This window comes from Haliotis rubra, unplaced genomic scaffold, assembly GCF_003918875.1.
Source record: "Haliotis rubra isolate DU_JTF1 unplaced genomic scaffold, ASM391887v1 Scf380, whole genome shotgun sequence".
In the NCBI taxonomy this organism is placed as follows: Eukaryota; Metazoa; Mollusca; class Gastropoda; order Lepetellida; family Haliotidae; genus Haliotis; species Haliotis rubra.
The window spans coordinates 313,859-335,195 of NW_025767058.1; the positions used below are offsets into that span (position 1 = coordinate 313,859).

The 21,337-nt window shown below is 47.2% G+C and overlaps 1 protein-coding gene across 1 annotated transcript in view; it reads left to right on the top strand.

The window, feature by feature from the left end:
• The window catches only part of LOC124286342 (polyribonucleotide nucleotidyltransferase 1, mitochondrial-like), a 38,977-nt gene that overhangs the window by 3,967 nt on the left and 13,673 nt on the right, over positions 1 to 21,337 (top strand). Inside the window, exons 8-18 of the mRNA XM_046722703.1 lie at positions 13 to 126; positions 714 to 900; positions 1,605 to 1,656; positions 3,182 to 3,239; positions 3,635 to 3,673; positions 11,165 to 11,258; positions 12,208 to 12,220; positions 16,272 to 16,286; positions 16,488 to 16,562; positions 17,029 to 17,099; positions 17,789 to 17,825. Coding sequence (XP_046578659.1) covers positions 13 to 126; positions 714 to 900; positions 1,605 to 1,656; positions 3,182 to 3,239; positions 3,635 to 3,673; positions 11,165 to 11,258; positions 12,208 to 12,220; positions 16,272 to 16,286; positions 16,488 to 16,562; positions 17,029 to 17,099; positions 17,789 to 17,825 — 755 coding nt within the window. The remainder of the gene's footprint in view (positions 1 to 12; positions 127 to 713; positions 901 to 1,604; positions 1,657 to 3,181; positions 3,240 to 3,634; positions 3,674 to 11,164; positions 11,259 to 12,207; positions 12,221 to 16,271; positions 16,287 to 16,487; positions 16,563 to 17,028; positions 17,100 to 17,788; positions 17,826 to 21,337) is intronic.

Here is a 21,337-nt window from a genome sequence, read left to right on the forward strand (position 1 = left end):
ATTTTGTTTCAGGAGCGGTTAGAGTTGGGCTTATTGACAATGAAGTCGTGGTCAACCCTACCAGGCGTCAGATGTTTCAGAGTACCCTCAATCTGGTGATCACTGGTTCTGAGCGTGACAAAGTGGGTGAGTTGATGTTAGCATATTATTTACCCTGTCATGGCTGAAGACCCTCAGATTAAGGCAAGTGACCATGTCATGCCCAACATATATGTTACTGGCTGTTGTGACTAAGTTTGAATATTCGTTGCCAAGGTGTTCAGCAACGTTGTCTCGTTCACAAACGTTAATAATAATATGCATATTTACAATGTGCCATGTCCATACCTTAAAGCATCATTAAGGCAGCTTATGTGCACAAGTTTACACATAATTTTCATTCTCAGCTCCCTTGGGAGTATGCAGCACAAGCTGCTTGTAATAAGATACTAGAAAGTTAACAGGTACACCTGATCCTACCTGGTACCCATTCAGAGGCATATTAGGAAACATAATTACCTAAGGAAACACTGCACATCTTCGGTGGAAGTCCAAGAAAGTCTCAGGAGTCCAGCAGTTGAACACAGTCAGCCATCCAACTCCTGTCTGTGACGTGTGCTCCGTAGTACAAACGTCTATACTATTGAGCTCTGTAGTCAAGACCTTGCATGAAAATTCACACATTGATCCAAGCAGCCCTGTGATCCAGCATAAACTGTTGTTTAATGCTACAGTAATGCTGGAAGCCTCAGCCAACAATGTCTACCTACAAGACTTCCAGAAGGCAGTGAAGCATGGCTTGAAGGAAACACAAGCCATCATTCGACAGATTAAAAAACTCCAGAATGAGATTGGTCAGGAAAAGAAGGAAGTGCCGCCTGTCTGTGAACCCTCAGAAGAAATCACAAGTATTGTCAAAAGGTAAACAGCCACAGAAGTAATATCGTCACTTGTTGGTCATTGTATATATCTTCAAGCATTCATTGTTTTAGCATGGGTTATTATCATGATTATATATCAGATGGAAAACTTCTTGACTGGTTTATCTCTTGTTTGAATTTTAATCCAAATCCGTGTCAAGATCCAGGCTAGCATTGGTCTTCAGTTACCATACTTGTCATTACCATACTTGTATGTAATGACTAATGGGATCTGGTGGTCAGAGTGAGTGAGTGAGTTTAGTTTTACGCCACACTCAGCAATATTCCAGCTATATGGCGGCGGTCTGTAAATATCTGGTGGTCAGACTCGCAGACAGTTTGTGCTTGTTGTCATTTCACAGTCGAGTAGATGCTCATGATGTCAATCACTGGATTGTCTGGTCCCCACCTAATTATAGACCACCATCATTTAACTGGACTATTCTGAGCATTAAACCACAAGCAAATAAACAAATCTAAAGATGGTCACAGAGCCAAGTGGATCAGCAGTTTTACAGTGTAGAGCTGTTAGATACCAGAGTCATGAGTTCCAGGACATGTTTGTAGCTATTATCTTGAAATATTGTAAAAAGTGGCACCTCACACACTTATGCTGAGGATGCAACACTTTGTCTTCAGAGCCCTACTGAAGATGATTTCACAGAAATAATGAAATGTGGGCAATGTTATTTTGTCTAATTTCAGTCTTGCAGAATTGAAGTTAAGGGATATTTTCACAGACAGTTCTCATGACAAAGTGAGTAGTTACACAGGTATGACATGCTGAAATGTTGGCTGAAGTAAACTGTCGGCATCGGAATTTATGATGTTCTGAGTAACTGAAATAATCCAAAATTAATCAGAAGCTAGACTCAAACATTCAAAAGCATTCGGATGGTATTGCAGAGAAACTTGATTTTAATTTGTTCCATTTGAGAAAGGATGTACATAAACAATCTTAACATGACATATAAGGAAAAGGAAAAAGTTTAATGGCTTTGAAATAGTTGACAAGAATGTGTATCAGTCAGTATACCCACGCTGACAGAGATAAGAAATCATGGCATGGAGACCAGGTAAAGCTGAGATACCCCACAAACTATGTAACTATGGTAACAAAGGTTGTTATCCCCCGGCATTAAATGCGGGGGGATATAGTCGACGCCTCGTCCGTCCATCCGTCCGTAATCATTTTGTTTCCAGAGCATAACTCAAAAACTGTTCAATATTTTTCAACAAAAATTGGTAGATATATCAAACAGAACATAATGTGGTGCCTTTTGCTATTTACAGATTTTTGTCATTTTTATTTTTCTCGGTTTTCATGGAAATGTTTTGGACATAGTCTTAAAGGGGGGTGGGCTTCGTTTCCGGAGCATAACTAAAAAAACGTTCAATATTTTTCAACAAAACTTGGTAGATATATCAAACAGATCCTTAAGTAGTGCCTTTTGCTATTTGCAGATTTTTGGCAATATTTGTTTTTCCCGGTTTCCATGGAAACGATTCGGACTTAGTCCCAAAAGGGAGGGCTGGGCTTCGTTTCCAGAGCATAACTCAAAAAACGTTTAATGTTTTTCGACAAAACGTGGTTGATGTATCAAACAGAACCATAAGTGGTGCCTTTTGGTATTTGCAGATTTTTGGCATTTTTATTTTTCCCGGTTTCCATGGAAACAATTTGGACTTAGTCCCAAAAGGGAGGGGTGGGTTTCGTTTCTGGAGCACAACTCGGAAACTTCTTAATGTCTTTTAGCAAAACTTGGCAGATATGTGAGGCAGATGCCAAAGTGGTGCCTTTTGCTATTTGGCAGATTTTTGGCAGATTTATTTTTCCTGGTTTCCATGGAAACGATTAGGACTTCGTTTCTGGTGCCCAACTTGAAAAGCGTTCAGTATCTTTCAACAGACCTTGGCAGATGTATTAGGCAAATTTTGAAATGGTGCCTTTTGCTATTTACAGATTTTTGGCATTTATATTTCTCATGATTTTCATGGAAACGATATGGACTTTAAGTAACTGGCAGATGATTTGTTCTTTCAAATATGTGGGGGCCGGGGGGATATGTCATCTTCTGATGACTCTTGTTTTACTTAAACATTCAGTGTGAATAGTTAGTTTGTTTTAGTGACTTTTAGAGTGATAGTGTGTGTTTTTGTATCATAGAAGCTACACTCATGAGTTATTTAGAGTTGTACAAGTGCAACAAACTTGTATGTGTTAATGATCTTCAGTGTAATGATCTTCATTGTTAATGATCTTCATTTTTGATAATCTCCAGATATCCAGAGATGTGGCTGTGAGGAAAGTCAGAACAGATGTGTTGAGAGATGTACAAGGTGAGTATGTACTTGTTCCTTGTGTTCTCACTGACCAATTAATTGTCAATGAGCCTCTAAACATGTTGCCCTGTTCCAGGTTAGAATTGGGCCCAGCAGCTTATGCAGCTGGTAAGACTTGTAGAGTGAGTGAGTATGGTTTTACGCCGCTTTTAGCAATATTCCAGCAATATCATGGCGGGGGACACCTGAAATGGGCTTCACACATTCTGTCCATGTGGGGAATCGAACATGGGTCTTCGGCGTATTGTGGATGCTTTAACCATCAGACTACCCCACTGCCCCTAAGACTTGTAGACTTCATTGATGGCATTATATAGTTAGTGAGTTTAACGCCACTTTGAAACTTATGATTACTTGTTTTGTGATCACAGTGATATGATATTTTTTCCCAGAGTCGCTGTTGCAGAATGGTGGGTCTTCCACAGCAACTGGTACGTATCTCCGAATGACTAACACTAGCTCTGGGAAATAACACAATTACATACAGTAAGTCCCATGAATCATGAACTATAAAAATTCAATTTTTAAACTTATCCTATCTCACGACTTGCACCTCTCTCTCTTCATTCGACCATGAGTGGAAATGAATTAAAACTTTGCTCCAAGGCCTACCTTGCCCCTCTCCCGTGCTGTGCGTGCCTTCCTGTGTCAGTCGTGCTCACTAGTCCATGACAGCACGAGGCATGCGCAGTCCTCACCCACGTGATCACCTCACATACTCATTCTCTTTCTTGTCGCTCCACTGAGTGGACGTGAAAATTTTTTCGTCTGAGATTTGCTCAAAATGGTTAAGCCTGTTCAGGCCAGTAAACGGATGTTTTAAGCCCGTTGTAATAAAGTATTTTCAGCATGGGACCCACACACATCGTGTGTTGATTGTGTGGGTGTTTATGACTGGGACACACGCTGTCCGAAGTGTTCAGGTCTGTCTAATGAGGCGTTTAAAATTTTACAAACGTGCTTGTGCCAGACGTTTGGCAGATAGGGCTAGGACTAATTCTGCGGGGTCTGGTCCATCTCCCGCTAAGAAACAATGCTTAGATCGCCCCACCCTCACTGCTCACCGTTCTCAATCGCCCGTCTCTCCTGACGAAGATTTTATGGACGCTTCGTCGGATTCCTATTTATCTGAGAACGTTAGAAGGCTTTAGGGGAGCTTCCCTCACCCAGTTTAAGTTCTCTTGAGCGTACCAGGGTGGTAATGACCGATATTTCTTCTATGCCAGACCTGCGATCTACATTATCTCGTAGGTCTGCTTCTTCGGAACGATCACAGACTTCGAGAACTTCTAAGCATTCATTGTCGAAGCGGGGATCGGCGCGGTTGGAACGTACCGCTCTCCTATTTCCACGGCTGGGAGGAGTCGTTCTAGGTCTCATTCACTTTCCCGAGTCGGCTCACCCCGCCGAGCCGGCTCACCCTGCCGAACCGGCTCACCCTGCCGAACCGGCTCACCAGTACATCTTCGAATGGGTTCACCTGACCGAACTGATTCACGTAATCAAATGGGTTCACCTGACCAAACTGATTCACGTAATCGAAGGGGTTCACCAGGACGAACGGGTTCACATTCCCGACTCAGTTCACCTCAACATAGGTTTCAGTTCGACACACCATCAGCGTTTTGATTCCCGTAGTCGTTCAGTCTCGCCTGGTCGAGGTGGTTGGCCATTTCGATCCGGTTCACCTAGCCGTATGGTGTGATTTTGTCAGAGTGATTCTCGAAGTCGAACCTGCCGAACCGGCTCACACGGCCGAGCTGGCTCACACAGCTGAGCCGGCTCACCAGGCCGAACCGGCTCACCACAACATCCTCGAATGAGTTCAGTTGATCAAACTGATTCACGTAGTCGAATGGGTTCCTCTGGCCGTACTGTTTCACGTACTCAAATAGGTTCACCAGGACGAACCGGTTCACATTCCCGACTCACCTCACCTCAATATGTGCTTCCGTTCGACTCACCACAGTGTTTTTGATTCCCGTAGTCGTTCAGTCTCACTTAGTCGAAGTGGTTCGCCATTTCGATCCGGTTCACCTAGCCGTACGGTGTGTTTTCGTCAGAGTGATTCTCGTAGTCGGTCTCATTCACTTCAGGTGAATCAGGATATCCCGTCTTGTCAGTCTAGACTCAGTAGCGTAATTTTGCTCACACTGTAACAATATTTACTTCCTCGGATCCCCAATCGTCATGTTCCTGGAGCAAACGTTGTCGGGAATGTGCTCCCTTATTAAGGACGTTTTTAGAGCATGTAGACATACTTGCTCCCGATGGCTGGCAGACAGAGCTTGTTACACTTCAACAGTTGATCACCCGACAAACCCCCGATTCTAACGACCGGTATTAACTGCTCGTCGTCTGCAGATTCCCATGTCGGACGGTGATAATTTTATGGACGCATCATTAGCTGTGGTTCCGCCTCATCAAAACGCTCTGTGTTACCAGTTGACTCACACATCCGATCTACATCGTCAAATCGCCGAACCGATTCACCACACCGAATCGGTTCGCCATACCGAATGGATTCACCAGACCGAACCGTTTCGCCATACCGAATGGATTCACCACACCCAATCGGTTCGCCATACCGAATGGATTCACCACACCCAATCGGTTCGCCATACCGAATGGTTTCACCAGACCGTACCATCAAATTGCCGAACCGATTCACCACACCGAATCGGTTCGCCATACCAAATGGATTCACCAGACCGAACCCGTTTAGCCGCGCCGTATGTGAATCGACATTGACTCAGTTAAGCCATAATATTAAAACTGTTTCTTATCGCGAAACAGTTCACATCATCGATTCAATTCACAGCACCGAAGCGATTCACCTCGGCGGAACATTTCACTTCAGCCTCACCGGTTCATCTGGCGTTCTAGATCTCTCCATCAGCTGAGATCATTTAACCCGTTCGGATTACCGAACCGATCCAGATCAGTCACGCGATTCAGATCACATCGGACTGATTCAGATCCGCGATCAACTTTCCGGCTCACCACCCTGAACTGATTTACCAGCCCGGCTCGTACCGTTTCACCAGGTCGAAGGCTCCCTATCGTCGAACCAGTTCACCTAGCCGTTCAAGATCAATGTACAGAGGTAGTAGTAGCTATGTGCTTCACCATGCCGATTTGATTTACATGTGATGTTAGTAGCGCAGTCATCTAGAGATATCATTTCGGCACTTGACGGCCTGGCGATCCCAGTTCTCAAGAGTCCTCCGTGACCGGGGCTCATCTCATTCCATATTTAATCTACCATCCGATCTTCACTTTTGATGAATGATTCGGTTCAACGATTCTACCCTTCGGTGTAGATATCAGTTCTGCAACCACCCGATATGGCATAACTAGATACGCTTGCTAGCCAGGAATACTCTACGACGCTCCGATGAGTCTTGTTACTACAGACTACTGGTAACAGCGTGTTTGTGTATCACTGGGTGCAATTGTTGCAGACGGCTCGTCATCTTCATCTCCCTTTGTTTTACATGATAAGCAAGTTTCTGGACAGATAACAAATGGGTGAAGTTCTTGCGCATGGTACCAGCAATGTTTTGTCAAATAGCCAGCATAGCTCAGCCGAATTTATGGGTTGCGACTTCGCCCGGTTTACCAAAGACAAAGTTGTCCATTATATTTTGTCACTTTCGTGTGTAGCGTTTGCAAATGGCGGACTACTGTTTGTTTTACCGAATTTTGATGATTAGAGTGACTATGAAGTGCCCTTGCAGAATTCTCTTGGTCCCACGAATCGGATACCAAGTCCAGCCTTTAAATGCAAGTAACAACTAACGCTGTCATTCGGTAAGAGTGACTGTGTCGAGATTTTGACAGCCAGTCGAGAGACTGCTTATTGAGGGTGACGGACAGAAACACCCGTGAGCGGTTTGACTAGTCAAGCACTGAGTTCAGAGGTCACTGCATTATGCAAGGACTGTCACCAGGCAGCGATCTACTACCTATATCACTCCACCTGGCAGCACCATTATTTTGTTCGGCCAAAAGAAACGTTCCTGAGGTCACCGATCCTCCGGAATTTCTACAATTTGTTTATAATGTGAGCGTTCTTGTAGATTGACTGACAATCTCCATCGCCGAACATACTACATTGAGCACTCCGTCAGAACTGGCGAAGTTGCTCGACTTATTGAACGTTCTTATATCAGGAGATATCTTTTGTCAGAGGCAAGAGTGGTTAGACCTCTCATTTCCTCGACCTCGCGATGGCCGTGGGGTAGCCTAGTGGTTAAAGCGTTGACTTCGCACGCCCAAGACCCGGTTCGATCCCCACATGGGCACAATGTGTTAAGCCCATTTCTGGTGCCCCTGCCGTGATTTTGCTGGATTACTGCTAAAGGCGATTGTAAAACTAAACTCAGTCAGTCAGTCAGTCCCTCGACCTGTGAGGCGCTTACCTTCACATCGGATACTTCCAGACTATCGGAAGTATCTTCGATTTACTTTTATGGGGCGTCATTGATACCAATGGAGGATCCTGCTGTATGGGCATATGCGCAGCCCCGTGGTTTTTTACTCAGATACCCATTCTGATAACAATCTACCTGCATTGTCGCAGCGTGACAATTGACAACAATATCGACGACTGTGTTCAAGCCCAGCAGGATCCAGTCGTCCTTCCCTTCCACAGACAGTTCATCATCAAGTTGCTCACACAATTAGGATGGCTACTAAATTCGGAGCAATCAGGGGTAACACCGACCCGCTGTTTCTTCTTATTGGGACAATATTCAACACACCAGGTCATGATGTTTGTGCCCCAGGAGAGGTGGGACAAGATTCAGTGCAACGCACCACTAGTGTTGGTCCAACCCACACCTTTTCGCCAGTGGCAGAAGTTACTAGGGTGGTTGGTGTCGGCACAAGTGCTGACTTACAGGGGCCAGCTGCAGCTTGCCCTCTTCAGATGGTTCTGTACCCATACATCGGGGACGACAACCCCAGGGAGTTGATTCGTCTTCCCGCACAACTACATTCAGTCTTTTGTTGGTGGCTCAACAAGTGGAATGTTTGTGTTGGAGTCTCTAGGGTGCCCTTCATACCGACTCAACACCTATTCGTTGGCACATCTTGCAAGCTGGAGCTCACTTTCTCCATCAAGTGGCCTAGCCGTGGTCATCAGGAGAAAGGGCCCTTCATCACAACTTAATTGGAATTCAGCATTGTCATTATCGCCTGTTCGCACCGGGACAACCATCAGCTTCAGCAGATGATCACCAGTTCGCGATCGTTTCTGCTTTGTGTACAATCTGAATAAAATTCTGACTTTTATTTCTGATTTGTGTCTTCGATTCTTCTGGGACTTGTGAGTTTCGATTCAATTACCCTTTCACCCTCCACGGGGCGGTGTCTGTGGGGGTTGTGTCGAAGCAGGGGATGGCCGATACTGGTCGTCAGACCTTGGAAATCGATGGTAATGCGACTGTTTACACTTTCGCTAAGCTGCGTCCTTTCACTTGCATGAAGGTAGTGACTGAACACCCCATTGCTCGGGAATCCCGGTCCCTGGAGCACTTGTGTTTAGTAAGTCAATGGGTTCGAACTGACCATCGCAGGTCTCGCTTTTGAGACGCTGGAGGGTCCACACCTCACTTACTGTCCCCTGCTCCACGGAGTAATTACGTCAGTGAAGTGAGTCATTCCCGAAGTGTTACACTTCGTAGCGTTACCTAAAGCATCGCAAGAGTGCCGCCGTCTGCGTAAGAGACTGTTTACACCCTTGTCTACTGCTTCCAAGGCAGAAGTCTCTCGCACAACACTCTCATATTGGCTACGAGCTACAACACTACGAGCCTACACTTTGACGGTTTTGCCACCACCTACGGCAGTCAACCCTCATGAAACCAGGGCATTGGCTTCTCATGGCGTTGCATAGCAACTGCTTGTTAACTGCCATAATGGAGGATTGTTTTTGGCGATCTGACACAGTTATTTCATCTCATTACCTCAGAGATGTGTCGGTGACGGATTTTCAAGGCCTTCATCAGTTTGGACCACTCGTCCTTGCCCAGCAGTTATCAGCGGCACAACATCACAGATAATGAACTTCCTTGTGCTCCGATGCTATATGGATCACACTGTGCAGTTGATCCCAAGTCGCGATCGTGTCTGCTTGTGTACAATCTGAATAAATCTGAAGAACTTTTTCAGATTTCCGTCTTTATTTCTTCCGGGATTTAGATTTCTCCTCTCATTTGTTTGAGACTACAGAGAGTCGCCACCTCACTTACTGTCCTCTGCTCCACGGAGTAATTAAGTCAGTGAGTCTTTCCCGAAGTGTTACACTTCGTGGCGTTCATGCTCCTAAGTGCCTATACACATCTATGTGATCTTACTGTGGTAAGTAGTGGAAGTCATAAGATGATGTGGTACTGAACGTTAAAATTGTGAGTTTTACCGATTCAATTTCTCTTTCACCCTCCTCGGGACGGTGTCTGTGGGGGTTGTTTCTAAGCAGGGGCTGGCCTGATACTAGTCGTTAGACTTTTATTACGGGGGTACCTTGGAAATCGTGGCGATGCGACTGATTACACTCGTTAAGCTACGTCCTTTCACTTTGTGAAGGTAGTGACTGAACACCACATTGCTCGGGAATCTCGGTCCCTGGGAGCAATTGTGCTTAGTAAGTCAATGGGTTCGCACTTACCCTCGCACATAGTAACTTGGTAGTTATTGGCCTACCTTGTAGTTGCTTCCTACGGTTGTTTGGGCATAACACTTAGCTGTTATCGCTTGAATTTCGGGTAATCTATGACCCACCTTCCTACTGTGGGATAAGTGCAAGTTGTGAGATAGGATAAGTTTAAAAATTTGAAAATTTTAACTATAAATTGTATATTTATATACTTATCCTATCTCATGAGATAAAGTCCCTCCCTACCTCCCCATTACATAGATTGCCACCGTTCCGGTTTTGTCCTTTTATGGCTCCAAGATCGAGAATGAGTATGTGAGGTGATCACGTGGGTGAGGACTGCGCATGCCTCGTGCTGTCATGGACTAGTGAGCACGACTGACACAGGAAGGCACGCACAGCACGGGAGAGGGGCAAGGTAGGCCTTGGAGCAAAGTTTTAATTCGTTTCCACTCATGGTTGAATGAAGAGAGAGAGGTGCAAGTCGTGAGATAGGATAAGTATATAAATAAATATACAATTTATAGTTAAAATTTTCAATTTGGTTCTCTGTTCATGTTCATGTCAGTATTAACATCAGATCTTTTGCCCGTCTCAATGCCTCTCTCCATCAAGAGCTTGACAAATCCCCAGTTTGGAGACTCTTATCATCCATATGACCCATGAAACTAGGAATCATAATCATTTTAAATTATTACAAAGTCAGTGACAAGTATAACATATGTTATATTTGGGATTACGCTTTCTTAGTAAAGTACAAATTCTAGTACTTTTGGGGGGTTGAGTCCCATCCGGGATTCGAACCCACACCCTTAGAGTCAGGCACCAAATCACCAGCACACCAAGTCAGCTGCCTAACCCGCTCAGGCACCGCGACTTCCACAAAATTGGAAGTCGGACAACTGGTAGTCTAGACTGCGCACTTTGTGTACCCCTCTCATAAGTGTAAATTGACAGTGACAAGTAGGAAATCACTTCCCACTTTATGGCAGGTGGCATGTTGTGTACAGCAAATTGGGATGAGAGTAGGACTACAATCTTCTTTAAACTCTGATGTCACTACAATGTAATCATAATCAAATGTCTCTCTATGTTATAAGTTGAAGGAAGTGCTGCTTGCACTCTGCAGTCCATTTTCTAAAACATTTGCACTCAAACACAAGGTGTGATGTTTTCTCCTGGGTGGATGCTTTTGTCTGTATGCATTTGCCAAAGTTTTGAGCACCACTTGCGTCAGTTGTCATCCTTGTTTGTGTTGCAGATAAACCAGAAGTGGAAACTCAGGACATACATCAAGTATTTGATGCTCTGTCCAAAAATGTATTTAGGAATCTCATACTGGATGAACAGAAAAGGTAACATCTCCCAAACATGTACTTATTATCATAGCCATATCGTGTCCAGTGGATGTTGGGATTTGTAAATGTGAGCATATCAGAGAGTGATTCTGTTTGTAGCTGTATTTAAGCAATGTCATGGCAGGGTTTACCAGAAATGGGCCACATCTATGTAGGGAACTGAATGAGTTGTTGGCTTAACAAACAAACATTCTTCTTCATAGAGATCGTCCTTGGGGTACATATTATGCATTTTCCAAGCTGAAAATGTCCTGTGACAGTTGTATCAATGTTTTTTGAATAAAAAGATTGTACAATAAATAAACTCTTTTATTTACTATACGGCCCCTACCTCACGGAGTTACCTCCCGTTGAGCATGCGCACCAACTGGGTAAGCTCCTAGACCCGTATCATCATTCCTTCTGCTGTCACTGCCGTGAACAGACGTCCATGAGCCGTACAGCGCTGAATTTTCTGATAAAGAAAACTATGTCTGATACTACACCACCTGTATGTATGGTCTTTATTTGCCTATGAAAGGAACAGTAAAGCTTTACAGTTGGTTGTTTCATAATTGTGACTTTGTATTAATTCTATTACGCTAACTTTCCCGTGGTTTACGCACATGTTGCTCTGCCATGGCGGGAAGTTTAGCGTGCCATGTGGTCGTAATATTGCGTATTGAACCAACTCTTACTTCCCGTGGTAGCCTTCACGTATTTTTCAATGTTTTCTACGTGTATATATGTTGCTGGTCCGCCGTTAGCTACATGCTTGCGTGTTTGCTTTCAGGCCTTTTCCTCCTGTTTGGTCTGTGGACAGAGCATTCCACGGGCGGACAGGCATGACCAATGTGTAGCCTGTCTGGAAAAGACCGGCCATGACGCCGAAGTGTGTCCAATATGTCTTGGGTTTTCCCCCCGTGCCCCAAAGAGGAGGGCGGCTGACACTCTCTTTTACAAAGAGATGCGAGAGGCGGGTGGGGAACCTACCCAGGTCCCCCCGTCTAAGGCCCAAAAGCGGTCTCGTAAGGGAAAAAAATCCCAAAGCCAAGCCCCCTCTCCTGCTTCTACTGGTGGGTTTGACATGTCATTAATGGATAAATTGTTTCAGCAACATATGGACTCTGTGAAGTCCCTCGTCCGTGAGTCTGTTGGAGGGCTCCGGCAGGAGTTCCTCGCTCACTCTGGGACGGGGGGCGGAGAGTCAGGGGGTGGGATCGCCGGGCTCGGCTCGATCCCTCAGCCTTGAGGCGTCTGTAGACCCGTTGCCTCTGGCTTCGGGTCCGGGGCGAGGGGAGGTGCCCAGTCCCCGGAGTTGGCGCAGGGACCGTTGAGTATTCCTGGGGTTCCGATCCCTGCGCCTCCATGATGCCCGGAGGCACCAGTTCTGCCTGGTATGCCTCCAGCGTCTCGGGACGAGGAGTCCGTGCAGCTTGCGAAGCTGGCTTGGGGGCACTCTGTCTGCTCCTCCTCTCTGTGGTTCCTAGTGCTAGGCCGCCCACCGGGTCGGGGTTAGGGTCCTCTTTCAGAGGAGACCCAGCCCAGACTTCGGGGGCTCGAGCGCCCGAGTCGATGGAGCTTGGGGAGGTAGAGGCAGCATGACGGTGCTTTCGGTTTGCTTCGGCTCTGCGGGGAGGTCCGGCAAAGGATTGCCGAGGGCCTACCCCAGGCAGCGGTGCCTGTTGGCAGCTTCGGACGGCTGAGTTCGGCATATTCGCGGCAGTTCAGGCTCTGCTGGCATCGGCGAAGCGCATTCCACCGGGAGAGGAACGAGGCGGAATTTTACTCCACGTACTTCCTGCGTCGAAGAAAGGCGGCGGGTTCCGTCCCATTCTCAACCTCAAGGGGTTGAACCGCATGCTAGAAGTACCATCCTTCAAGATGGAGACACTGCGCTTCGGTGATCTCATCTGTTCAGCCCGGCGATTGGCTCCGTCAATCGACCCTAAAGGATCGCGTATCTGCATGTGCCCATACATCCATCGTTCAAGCAGTACCTTCGGTTCTCTTACGGACGGGATGTGTTACCAATTCAGGGTGCTCCCCTTCGGCATATCGACTGCCCCAAGGGTGTTCAGCAAGCTCATGTTAGTCCCAGCTACCCTGCCGCTTTCGTTAAGCAAAGGAAGGCGTTGTTACCCTTACCTCGGCGACTGGTTGCTCGGAGCACTAACACAGCCAGCGAGTCTAGATGCTACTCACACAGTGATAGACATTCTAATTCGACTGGGGTGGATAATCAACCTCAAGAAATCCGACCTGGTACCCACCCAGGACTTGGTTTTTCTTGGGTCGCGATTCCAAACAAACAAGGATCTCGTTTCCTTGTCGCCCGACCGGATCACCAGAGTTCGGGAGATGGTATCTTCGTTCCTCTCCCAGCCCCAGGCACCAGCCGCGGACTTGGCTCCGTCTACTGGGCCATATGGCGGCGACGATCTCTGTCGTGTGGCCGTAGCGGTTGAGGATCGCCCTATACAGCAAGCTTTGGCTCGGCTGTGGGCTCACCGCGGAGGATCTGGGCGCGCAGTCTCACAGTCCCGAGTGGTTGACACCTCACCTTCAGTGGTGGACAAATGTCGGGAATCTCACCAGGGGGATCCCCTTGGAAATCCCGACGCCAGCTCTCACAGTTCAGACCGATGCGTCCCTCACGGGCTGGGGGGGTGTTCTGGGCAGTCTGTCGGCGTCGGACTCTGGTCGAAGCGAAGCCCACCTTCACATCAGCGTGTTGGAACTGAGAGCTGTGCGGTTGGTTTCGGCGCTTCAGAGAGCATGTCCGTGGCCAGGTAGTCCGTCTTCAGTTGGACAACCAGGCGGCCATGTCGTACATCCTGAAGCAGAGGCGGCACGGTGTCCCCAGCGGCTCCTCGGGGCGTGGGACTTTCTCCTCTGGTGCGACCAGTGCGACTGTCAGGTACTCCCTGTTTATCTCCGGGGCTGGAGAGCGTGCGAGCAGATGCGCTCTCTCGCGGATCCTGGCCCTTGCAGTGGATGCTTTCGACAGGCAGATTTTCAGAGTAATCTCCCAGTTATGCGGGTGCGTTCCAGGTGGATCTGTTTTGCGTCGGCGGGGCGCATCAGACACCCGTGTTCTGCTCTCGAATACGGACCCAGGGGCGTTGGCTGCGGCGCCTTCCTGCTGGATTGGACGGGCAAAGTGCTCTGGGCGTTCCGCCGTTACCACTCATTCCCGTGTCCTTTCACAGCTGTCCACCCAGCCAGCTCGGCTGCTTGTGCTACTGGCACCGCTTTGGCCGTCACAGAGCTGGTTTCCGGTAATTCTCAGGTTTCTGGCTCAGCCTCCTGTTCTATTACCTTCTGACCCGGACATTCTCACTCAGAGCGGGCCCACCCAAATCCGGATTCAGTGGGTGGCTTGGCCTCTGTCAGGTCTAGCCTCGAGGCCGCAGCGGAATTCCTGCAGCAGTTGCAGACACAATTCTGGCCGGTGGGATTCGACAAGCGTTCAGTATGAGGATAGGTGGTCCCGCTATGCGCGCTGGTGTTCAGATAGGGGATTGCAGATCCCTTTTCTGCGGATTTAGTCCAGTATTGGAGTTTTGCAAGCTCGTTTGGAAGAAGGCCTGGCGGCCGACCATTCGTGGCTACTCCACGCTATTTCCACTTTTCACACCCCTGTCGATGGTGCTCTTCTGGGGCAGCACCCTCTCGTACAAGCGCTTTCTTGCTGGCGGAGCGGATTCGACCTGCTCTCAGGCGAACCAGTCCACCTTGGGATTTGTCAATCGTGCTTTCGATTGGCTGTCGGTCCAACTTTCTCACACCTATCGGCTATTTCCATTCAGTTGTTAACTTGGAAGGCTGTTTTCTGGTGGCGGTAACATCTGGGCGTAGGGTCGGCGATTTACATGCTATGTCGTCCGACCGGCTGACTGTGTTTCACACTGATCGTGTCAGCATTAAGCCTCCCGGATACTTACGCCCGAAGGTCGATCCGCTTTCCATGTGACAGCTCCTATCGAACTTCCCACTCTTACCCAGCCTTCCACATCGGGGACCACTCTCCTCTGAGCACTCACCCGTTGGATGTCCGTAAGGCGCTCAAAGTCTATATCAAGCGAGCGCGGGGAATCCGTGCGGGTACCCAGCTGTTCTGTTTATTCTACGGTGGCGGGAAGGCTGGTCTGCCAGCGAGCAAGCAGACTTTGTCTGGCTGGCTAGTTTCGTGTATTTGTGCGCTTATCAGGCTAAGGGCAAGCCTCCCCTGAGGGGTTGAAGGCTCACTTTCGGTCAGGGCAGTAGCGCATCAAAAGCTTTTGCATCGGCACTCCCCATTGAAGAGATCTGCTCTGCGCTATTTGGAGCCGGCCAAGCTGCGTTTATCACGGCACTACCAGCTCGATACACATTCCCGTAATCGTGCGAGCTTTGGCCGTTCTGTTCTCTCCAGTGGACAGTGTCCTGCCACCCTGACCGAGTGAGTCTTGGTTTATTGGTTTGTTTATTGACGCTGCTGTACAATAATTGTGTATTATTGACATATCTGCTACTGTGAGCTAACTACCCCCTTTCGATTCTCTCAGGAGTAATTAGTCGATTGTGAGCGGTATTGACATTCCCCCCTACGGTGCTCACTAATCGACACGTGGTGGGTGGGGTTTTGTTGACATTCGTACATGTGCGATTGCCTATGCTAAACGTATGGAGGTCGTCTTTGAGCACAAATCCTCCCTGTCAGTTCCCCTCCCATAATGCCTCTCGCGGAAGCGCAACTGGGACAAGTGACAGGTGAGTGTTATGGCGTCTGTTCAATTTTTTTCCATGATACGATCGCTATATTTTGTGTGTGCTTGGACAGAATTCCCTCCTCCCTGGCCTCCGGTCTTTGGGAGTCTGTGTTTATGCATAATATGTACCCCAAGGACGATCTCTATGAAGAAGAATTAACCAAACCTGAAGAGGTTTTCAATTCTTGAAGAGAGTCGATCCTTGGGGTAGGGCTCCCGCCTCCCGCAATTCTGTTCACTGATATATTCAGCAGAAGGAATGATGATACGGGTCTAGGAGCTTACCCAGTTGGTGCGCATGCGCAACGGGAGGTAACTCCGTGAGGTAGGGGCCGTATAGTAAATAAAAGAGTTTATTTATTGTACAATCTTTTTATTCAAAAAACATTGATACAACTGTCACAGGACATTTTCAGCTTGGAAAATGCATAATATGTACCCCAAGGACGACTCTCTTGAAGAAGAATTGAAAACCTCTTCAGGTTTGGTTAAGAGGGACATCTCCTGTGAGGTCGATCTGTACAAACCACTGCATGGGTCAGCCATCTTCCAGAGGGGACAAACTCAGGCAGGTTTTTGAGAGATTCCTTTTGTTTAGAAAGGTTTTGGCTTTTGATTAATGTAGGACAATGCTTTGTAGTCTGCTCCAGACAGACATTTTAAGGCTATGGCTCAAACTGATGTTAAGATTTGCCTGCATGGACATGCCAGGGCAGATGAGGTTTCCAGTCTTTCCATAGGGGACAAAGTGGTTGATCATGCTGAAATCTACACGTTGCGTTCAAAATTGTCATCTACGAACCAAAATTACTGTCCGCTGAACAGACAATGATATAGCTCTTAACATTTTGAAGTAAATATTGAGTGACCCGCCTCTCATTATGAAGTGTTTGGGACTGAACTATGACTGAGTTTGAAGGGTTTGTTTTCATCAAATGTTTTCTAATATCCCTGAAAGGTTCTCCCTGAGACTAACAATATAACCCTTCAGTGGACCATGTCAGCCAAGTAAATGTGTTGTGGCTGTTTTGCAGGTTCTATGTACCGTGACATTCGACAGTCTCGACACAGCCTTCAAGTCAGACCCTATGTCTGTTCTGGCTGGGTACGTACCCCTACCTTTGCTAGGCCATCAGTGTAGTGCTTACATATTGCTGATTAACTGCTGGGAAATTAAATTATACATCCTTGAAGGGATTATTTTATTTACTCCGAAACATCTTGATATCAGAATATCTCTAGTGGTTAAAGTTATAACAAAACCCGGTTCAACAACAAGTGAAGCCCAGTGCCTCAGACCAGATTGATTCTCTGATAAATCTTTACGTGGAAGTGAGAGAAACTGTTGCCATGCTCCTTAACACCTGCATCTCTGACACACCACTGTATTACTGAAATAATGTTCAAGATAGTGTTAAACAAATGACCTGAGTAAATGTGCCCTTTGTGGAAATCTAATTGTTGCAACTCGAGGTTGACAGTAAAGATTCCTTCTTTCCTTGTTGTACCCGTGAAGATCCGGGTTTGAATATTGATCTTCAGTAACCCATGCTTGTCGTAAGAGGCGACTAACAGGATCGGGTGGTCAGGCTCACTGACTTGGTTGGTACATGTCATCTGTTCCCAATTGCGCAGATCGATGGTCATGTGTTGATCACAGGATTGTCTGGTCCAGACTCGATTATTTACAGACCGCCGTCATATAGCTGGAATATTGCTGAGTGTGGCGTAAAACTAAACTCACGCACTCACTCTTTCCATGTTGCAATCAGACCATGTTATGTTATGTTTCAGAGGTCTGAAGGAAAAGAATTTCATGTTGCATTACGAGGTGAGATGCTCGGAAATACAAGTTTGCTTCAAAATTATAGATTGTGACATGTATAACTACAGTGTCAATGAGATTAAAGTTGTTGATGCTTGTTTAAAGATTTTGTACACTTCATGTAGGTCCAAACCATGAAGTAAAATCCACCAATAATTGTTGCCATAATGATGTGAACTGTGGAATATTTTGACAAAAGAGTGTGTATGGCGATACAGTGATTGACATGTTTAGCGTTAATCTACACAATTGTAAGACAGTAACATGCTTCAACCAAGTCTCCGAGTCTGACCACATAAGCCCTGCAGTCACATTCTAACCTGTCTTCATGGTGTGAGGGGCGGTGGGGTAGCCTGGTGGTTAAAGCGTTGTACGCCGAGTCTGCCGAAGACCGGGTTTCGAATCCCCACATGGGTACAATGTGTGAAGCCCATTTCTGGTGTTCCCCGCCGTGATGTTGCTGGAATATTGCTAAAAACGGCGTAAAATCATACTCACTTACTCCCTCATGGTGTGACAAAACAATTGCTGTTTTTCACGAGGCTTATTGAACCAATGAAACAGATGAAACTGCTAACAGTCACTTAGCTGAACAGAGATTGAAGGAATTCTGATTCTGTGTATAGTGGATGGATTCTAACCTTATGCTCTCTTACAATCCAAGACACATGTCAGTCTCTGAACACGTGGATCTGAGGCAGAGCAGGTGACTCTGGTACTTTCACCTGTAATGATTCCAGGTTAGAAAGGCTCTTCAGCAACTTAGGATCAGGTGGACTGAGTAACTTGGTTCTCACATGGACATTAACATTGTCTATGATATCAATCACATAATTGTTTGGTCCTGACTCAATAAATTGAGTGAGTTTAGTTTTACGCTGCACTCAGCAATATTCCAGCTATATGATGGCGGTCTGTAAATAATTGAGTCAGGACCAGACAATCCAGCGATCAACAGCATGAGCATTGATCTGCGCAATTGGGAACCGATGACATGTGTCAGCCAAGTCAGCGAGCCTGACCACCCGATCCCGTTAGTCGCCTCTTAAGACAAGCATGGGCTACTGAACGTTCCTTCTAACCCGGACCTCCATAGGTGACTCAATAAACATTGGGCAGCTGGAATTCTGCTGAGTGTGGCATAAGACAACAAAAATGCAGAAGTGGTTGAATTGCTCAGAATTCTTCTTTGTAGAATGAATTTATGAGGTGATACATTTTTGCTATAAATCATTAACATCAGTAATGGCAGCCTTTCTTATTTTTCCTTATCCTGACTCATGCTCTTTTTGCTTGTCTTCTTCTTCTTGCGAACATAGTGGAACACTTGTATCTCCCTAATTGAAGCTCCCTTCAATGTAAAATCACTAATTAGTACTCAGCACGAGTTACCTCCCTTCCACAAGCGCGGGAACGAGGGCGCCACCTCCACCCATGTGCCTCACTCTCTCCTTCTTCGCCCAGTGAGCTGGACGTGAGAGCACCTGTGTCTCCCGACACACTATATCCTTTGATTATATTTAGTTAGTTACCTCGTATAGACATCTATAGAGGTTTAGCTAGTATCCTTCAACAATTATATATTGATATTTAGTCGTGTTTCTACTGTTTATTCACGGACCTTGCCGTGTTTGTTTCAGTGGATTACGTTGATAAAAATTCTGTTCTGTTGCAGATTACGTTTTTATTCTGCTGCTGATCCGCATTTAATATGCCCTAGTTGTACTGCGCCATGTTCATTTTATTCACGTTGCAGTTGCGGTACTAATTTATCCATTTCTGCCTTTAATAAATAATTGCTTTGCGTTTGAGAGGCAGCGCGGAGATAGAGTCGCATATGCAGAGTCTAGCCATGACTGATACACCTGAACCCCTCGCCAGTCTACTGCTGTTGGTCGACCCGCTCCCGTCTGGTGTTCCGCTAGAGTGGTGGAGAGGCGTGGGGCGTAGTCCGCCCGCCTCAAGAAGCGTCCTGCTTCCCCAGACATCCCATCGTCGCGGCGAAGACTAGAGTTTTCTACTGCATCTCAGCAGCGACCTCTGAGGGGAAATCAACGAAGTCTACTTGAACTTTCTCAGCTGAGATTGTTCCGTCGCGAATTTGGGCCTGTATGATGATCAGCCGATCATCATACCTGATGTACATCAAAGAATGACCGATGTCGGCAACAGTGATGTCAGCGCAGATCAACATGCAGCCTGATGTACCAACGCTGATGTTCTATGATCTTCCTGAGGTCCCGTCGCTACCAACACTCAGCGCAGACCGCACCCCAGGGCAGCGTCGACCTCTGAGGGGAAATCAACGAAGTCTACTAGGACTTTCTCAACCGAGATTGTTCCAGCCGCTGAACTGGGCCTCTACGATGATCAGCTGATCATCATCCCGGCGTCGCCACAAGAAGCGGACGGAGACAGCTACAGTGACATCAGCAGAGATCGCCATGCAGCCTGATGTCTCTACACTGACGTCAGACGACTTCCCTGAGGGTCCCGGCGCTAACATCGCAGAGAGGGCACCGACTAATACGTCGCAGACCATCCCAGATGAACTGTTGCGGCAAATCATGATCATGATGGAGGGCCACCACAGACTGGGAAGCAGCCAGCCCAAGGCCCGTGCCTTCGCGAAGGTTCCAACGCAGACGACACCCCAGAGGCACCCCCATCAGCGTAGCAGCCACGAACGAAGCCACCTTCGCGAAGGAAGTCGCAGACCACCTCCACGAAGGACCCAGATGTACAGCCTCGGCTTCATCCCTAGATGCGGACTCAGACCGTCAGACCTCACGGAAGCCTTTGCGAAGGTCAAATCGCCGTTCCCCAGGACCGGACGCAGAGGAAGCTTCGCGAAGGCCTTCGCGAAGGCCTTCGCGAAGGACACCTGACTACACGAGAGCTTCGCGAAGCTATCAACATTCTCCTCACAGGTCTCCGAGAAGGTCAACCCATAGACGCAGTTCACCAACACGATCTCCGCGCCGTTAACCGCGCCGATCTCCTCGTACATCACCACATCGATCGTCTCACAGGTCACCACACAAGTCTGCACACAAGTCTACGGTCAGGTCTCCCCGGCGTCACCCGACATAGAGATAGAAATACACAGTCCACCATCAGAAGAGCATCAACCTCTCATCAGTGATGCTGGGATAGAAAAAATGATGGAGGCATCATTTTCTCAGGCGCTGAGATACGATATTGGATGGTAAACAACCTAGATCTCTCTTCACCTTCCAAGAGTGGCAACTTCGGCGCAGACATACCTGATAAAGGAAGGCGAGGCAGAGCGCCATCACCTTACCTCCAATCGACTCGATTGCTGCGGTGCCACAGTATGTGGACACAGCCTACCATAAAGCCATAACAGTTCAAGCGCCAGAGGCGTATGTTATTGGCATTAATAGATCTAGAACGATCAATGAGATTCTTATCACCAGATTTCGTGACCGCGACTTCTGAAGATGATAGGATGATCTACTCGGCTCTACTTATGCAGAACCAGCAAGAACCACACC